We start from the raw sequence: 5,538 nt of genomic DNA, 5'->3' as shown, positions 1-5,538 counted from the left end.
GAGTTTCAATGTCATAAATTGAGGTTTCGACCGGGGTCAATATTGGCTTCACATCTGGGCGATGTATATCGCATTCAATATCATTTGAACTTCTGATTGGATCCATATCTAGATATTTATATTTCTATAAAAAATTAAATGTAGGTTTAAGAAAAATTTTTACAATAAATTTATCTGATACCTAGCGAGTATGAACAATAAGTAAATTAAAAATTGTCTCCATGATACACTTCTTAGAATATCGCCTAATTCGCCTTGACAACAATTAAAAATGACATAACAAAATACTATGAACAGCCAATAGATATATTAAAACTCTTTAATAAAATATTACAGTTTTTATAATTTGACAAATTTTATTGGAAAAACATTTGTAATTTACCTACTACTGTGTTATAAAATACTAAATAGTGAATATACATTCACCCGTATAATAACTGCGATTACTTCTCAAACTGTTAATATTTTATGTTATAATTTAAAAACGAAAAACTATAGATAGGTACTTGAGATTTTCACAAAATGTTTGTATCATCATTCCTACAATGATGATGTAGGTATGGTTTTAAAAATATTTCGACTCTTTTTAAGTTACTATAGGCATTTTTGATTTTTTTTTCTTTAAATATTAATAAAAATTATTTGCTGGGTAAAAATTATTTATATAAACCAATACTGTAGATCAGTGTGATAAAGTTCGTGGCATTAATTAAAAAGTTTAAATTGTAAATTATAATCTACATTTTTGAAAATTTAATTGTACCTATAGAGTATAGTGTATACAGTACTACAGTAGATTGTAGAATGTAGATGATAATAATATACAAAATGGGATCTTTGAATAATATTTTTCATTATAATAACTATTCATATAGGATTTTTTTTTACCAATATGACAGTATAAATTATTATTTATATAATTTTGTATTCACGCAAGACACAAGCAAACACGGTACATAATTATACATCCAAACATTTTTGGAACAAATGTTTTATAGAACTACAGCACTGATACGGCCCTTCTTTTTTTTTTACCATCTGGTTCTCGCTGTTATCAGTTATCACCATGTTATTAAATGTTCATGGTTATCACTATAGATTTTACGGGCGTTGTAATCGTCTTATCTCAACGAATTGCTGTTGTATTTTTTTCATTAAATCACGAACAGAAATACAAAATCAATAATCATAGACATTTTAAACAATGTTCAATTATTAATGAGTTGAGAGTTGAGACGTTTAGCACTCGACCTATCAACACCCAAATAACATCATTTTACGAAATTTAGAACTCACCACGATGGGTCACGAGCGGACGCCAAAGCAAGTTGACGATGAATTGGATGAAATTTGTTTAAAAATGATACAATTAATGGATGACTATTGCTCGAGTATTGGTCGGCTGGAACACTGTTTACGTGATGGTTGCGTGCACCTAGCTAAAAGTAGGTACGTAATGGGCAATAGTAGCGTATCTGACTTACAGCTTCCCACGTCCGGCCCGTACACTGCTCGCTCAACAGTAGTACGTGAGGAGAATACTGAAACAATCAATTTGGCGCATGACGACAGCGGCGATGATCCCATCAAACGTTTTGGGGTACTCGTTCCAGGTAGTCTACGTATGGCTCAAGAAAGATTTTGTAAATGTTTAGAATCGACAATCGAAGCCGCAGTCATTAAATCAGAAATGGAAAAAGTTCGAGGAAATTATTTATCATTAAAGGATACGAGAAGTCAGATGACAAACAAAGTTAATAAGTGAAAATAACATAAATAATTCCTCATACAATAACTTAAACTTGTATATTTGTCTTTTTGTTTTGTTTTTTTTTAATACAAATAAATGAAAAAAATTATTTTAAATAAAAAAAGATAAATGAGTAATTTAACCTAAACAATAACAATACATATTATGTAAGTTTTTAAGAACGGTTAAGTAAATATTATAAAAAGATGATCTCCATTATTTATTAACTATCAATTATTTTTAGAAAATATTACATGTAATTTATTTTTTACAAATATTTTATGTCATTTTTTTGAATGTGTTCAAATATTTCTATAAAATACTAGATACACAGATAATTAATGATATTTGTACGTATACAAAGAAATGGAAAGTTTTAAAATTTCTCAAAGACAATTGTGGATAAAGAGATAAGTTAAAATATATTAACTTATTATTTTCATGAATAATTGACAGTTATTTAATGCATCCACTCTGTACAATAATTTATATATGAAATGTATAGATATATAAAAGGTGCCTTAAAACAACTTAAATATTTTTATGATTTCGGTGATTTCGAATTGGAGCACTTGATTTGACGGTAACATCCATCTCGTTTTTCACATAATACTGCATCCCAAACAAATGAGTTTGAGTTGAGAGGTATCTATATAAATAAACAAAATTATATTAACTTGTGTAAAGCATAATAAAAGACAATTAAATATTAACACAAAGATATTTTTTTAGATTGTCATAAATTACTTAAATATATAGTATATTTTTATTTTTTTATATTATTTGGAAAAAAATTAGTATTATTCCCATTAAATAAATAAATTAAGCAACCTACCGCTAACAGTGAATAAACATAGACTAAAATAATCAGTCAGCAACTTTAATTTAATGAAAAATGTTTGAGATTAAAACTAGAAATAAGGCAGCTCTCAGCTTCTTACAATTATTATAAACCAAAATTAAATGATTATTGATTAATGTAATGTAATGCCGCGGCAGTAATGCGAAAGCAATTCCTGAGATGTCGTCGGTTCAATTGGGAAAAAAAAATGAAATGTAGTGTATATATTATAAATGGTGCTACAAACTATAATAAATGAATTCTAAATTGTTCAAAAGTTAAAAGCCCTTTTTAAATATTAAAGTTCAAGTATCTGTATAGCTACATTAAATTGGTGGCAGTCAGGGAAATAGTCAAGGTTATAAAATATATATGTAGTTTCAATTGAATCGTTATTATATGTAACAGGAACAATAGCTTTAGAGGCGTATCCAATTGTATCACACGGAGAAATCATTTTTTTTTATTATTATTATTATTCATTATTTATTATGTAATATAAAAACTAATACGTATTTTGCTATAAAATATTTATTGTAAAAAAACTAAAAATATATTTACTTTAATATTTAAATAATTAAATATATTAAGTTGAAAATATTTACTCTAGTAGTCCATTACTGTATGAATATACAATTGAAAGTTTTTCACCTTCCACATCAGTTTTAGCCAATATTTTTGGTAAATTTTCTAGAAATTAAAAAAAAAGAATTATTTTTTCTTATCAAGATCAACATACAATCAAAATTTATTTTGATAACAATTATCATTAAAAATAAACTTGAATGTTAATTTTAAATACAGTGTAAATATTTTTAATTCTAAATCTTTTTACTTAGTTTAAAAATTATGACTAATAATATATGTAATAATAATATTCTTTTGTTCATTGAATTTGTAGTAATATGTAAAAATAAGTTTTTTTTTGTTAAAAATCACATAAAAATTACTTTTTAAAAATTTTAACATTAATTCTTAAATGAATACATACCCAAAAGCCTTAAAAGATGGTATACACCATATATAATAGCAGGCTGTTTTATTTCTTCATCATATGCACTGTCAGGGACTGCTTTCCATGAGTCAGCTTTGGATACATACTCATCACGGGCTTTTTCAAACATATCATTTACAATTTTTGAACACTGAGATTTTGTTAAACTATAAATAATATTGTATTAATTAAATACGAACAAAATACAAAATTATATTAAATACCTGCAATCTGAACAAGTTTTTTGAGAACTAGCATATTGACTGGTTGAACTTCGTGTTACTAATAATTCAATTTTAATTATTTAATAATGATATTTCATTAAAAATTTAGTAAATACTTTCTTTCTTTTTACCTTTAACATTATTTTTGTTTTCGTGGCTATCCATTTCTTCCCCATTTTGTACGTTATCGTAGTCTTGTTCAACATTTCTTAAAACACAATTAAAATATTTAATGAATGAGTAGGAGAAAAATATTTTAAAATTATATAAATAATAATTCGATCATACTGTGAAACAATATTGTTTACAGGTGGTTGAAGAGTCATTTTTAATGCTTCATAATATTGGGCTTGTTCATCTTCATTTACTAACAACTTTCTGAACAAAAAAGTGTTAAAACAAATTCTCAGACCATCTAAAACTTCTACGCAAATGATGTAACTACATAAATTCAAAAAACAAAAAAAAACAGATTTTAATTATAAATAATAAACAGAAATTTAAAATTTAAATACTCAATATTTTTTATACACTAGGAATGTTACATATTATGTGATATAATATATTTCCAAAAAAATATATAAACTAACCGTTTTTCAAGTTGTTTTTTATCAAGTACTTCAGGTTGACGTTTTTTTTTCGTTGCTTTATTGTCGATGAAGTTATTTTTTGCTAAATATTTAAGGTAACTTTCAAGCAATGTAACCACATTTGGTTGACAAGGTAACTGAACCAACTAGAATTATAATAATTGGATAATAATAAGATAAAAAATGGCTTATACTTGATATTATTATTATTTCTTACTGTATTCTTTTCGTGTGTTAAATAACAATTATATCCAGTATGGTATTTTAAATTATCAGGAAATTCAAGATCTGGTAGCCTTCTTTTAGGTAATAATATTGTATCAATTGGTACTGGTAAATTTTCGTCTTCCACCATAGACTTATCATTTATAGGAAGAGGAACTATATCTGGCTCTATTACTAATGGTTTGGGTTCTGTTTTAACTACTCTTTTCTTCCGTTCTTTTCTATACAAATTCCCACCACTGAAACAACAAAACTGTTTTACTCATCCGTCCTTTTCAATCACAGAAAACACTTACGGCGTAAGTTGAGCTTCATCGGCCAGTTTTTTCTGAAGCTTGCGATTTTCTTCTGTATCTTTCAATATGAACTCATCAGTTACATATCGATCCCATGTGGAATTCCATCCCTGAAAAATATAGGCACACATGAAAAGAACATTTAAAGTTAAAAACGTATTATAATTACTTGAAAATGAATGAGAAATTTGAAGAATTTTCGACCTTGATCATCTTTTTCAGGTACCACTCTTAAAACCTAAATGCATGGAAATAAAAATAGTAGATTAAAATGCTGTAATTGAGATGGTAAACGGTTAAATAATTACTTTCGAATCATAAAGGACTTTAGTTTTTGCAGGGTCTGGCTCGTAGCACAGTACTTTTTCGCCTTCTTCAAATTTGGCTTTAGTCAATACTTTTCTTATAAACATGATTAACGATCGACATTGCCACAATAAAGTCAATGAAGATTGGATGAAATTTCTTTCAAACTTCTACCATGATGTATGACACAATTCAAATACTAACTATATAATATAATAATATTCAAGATCACTGATCAATACGAATTAGAAACAATTATAATTTTTACAATGAACTAGTAAATTAAACTCGTTTTTTGAAAACATCTATTTC

The 5,538-nt window shown here is 26.4% G+C and overlaps 2 protein-coding genes across 2 annotated transcripts; one reads left to right on the top strand and one right to left on the bottom strand.

Annotated features, from left to right (window-relative positions):
• The first annotated feature begins 1,114 nt into the window (after positions 1-1,114).
• Positions 1,115-1,880, top strand: LOC114131317 (uncharacterized). Its single transcript, XM_027996506.2, has one exon. The coding sequence runs from the start codon at positions 1,301-1,303 to the stop codon at positions 1,763-1,765; it is 465 nt and encodes a 154-aa protein (XP_027852307.1). The 5' UTR covers positions 1,115-1,300; the 3' UTR covers positions 1,766-1,880.
• Positions 1,881-2,153: 273 nt separating this feature from the next.
• LOC114131360 (male-specific lethal 3 homolog) lies at positions 2,154-5,538 on the bottom strand. Its single transcript, XM_027996552.2, has 11 exons — positions 5,229-5,538; positions 5,090-5,158; positions 4,921-5,030; positions 4,617-4,863; positions 4,400-4,545; positions 4,098-4,250; positions 3,941-4,017; positions 3,810-3,867; positions 3,583-3,752; positions 3,197-3,281; positions 2,154-2,399 (listed from the first exon to the last, which is right to left on the bottom strand). Exons 1-11 carry the CDS (start codon positions 5,331-5,333, stop codon positions 2,282-2,284), a joined length of 1,338 nt encoding a protein of 445 aa, XP_027852353.1. The 5' UTR covers positions 5,334-5,538; the 3' UTR covers positions 2,154-2,281.

The sequence above is a fragment of the Aphis gossypii genome, chromosome 2 (assembly GCF_020184175.1).
Source record: "Aphis gossypii isolate Hap1 chromosome 2, ASM2018417v2, whole genome shotgun sequence".
Lineage (NCBI taxonomy): Eukaryota > Metazoa > Arthropoda > Insecta > Hemiptera > Aphididae > Aphis > Aphis gossypii.
This window is presented reverse-complemented; position numbering and strand designations above follow the sequence as displayed.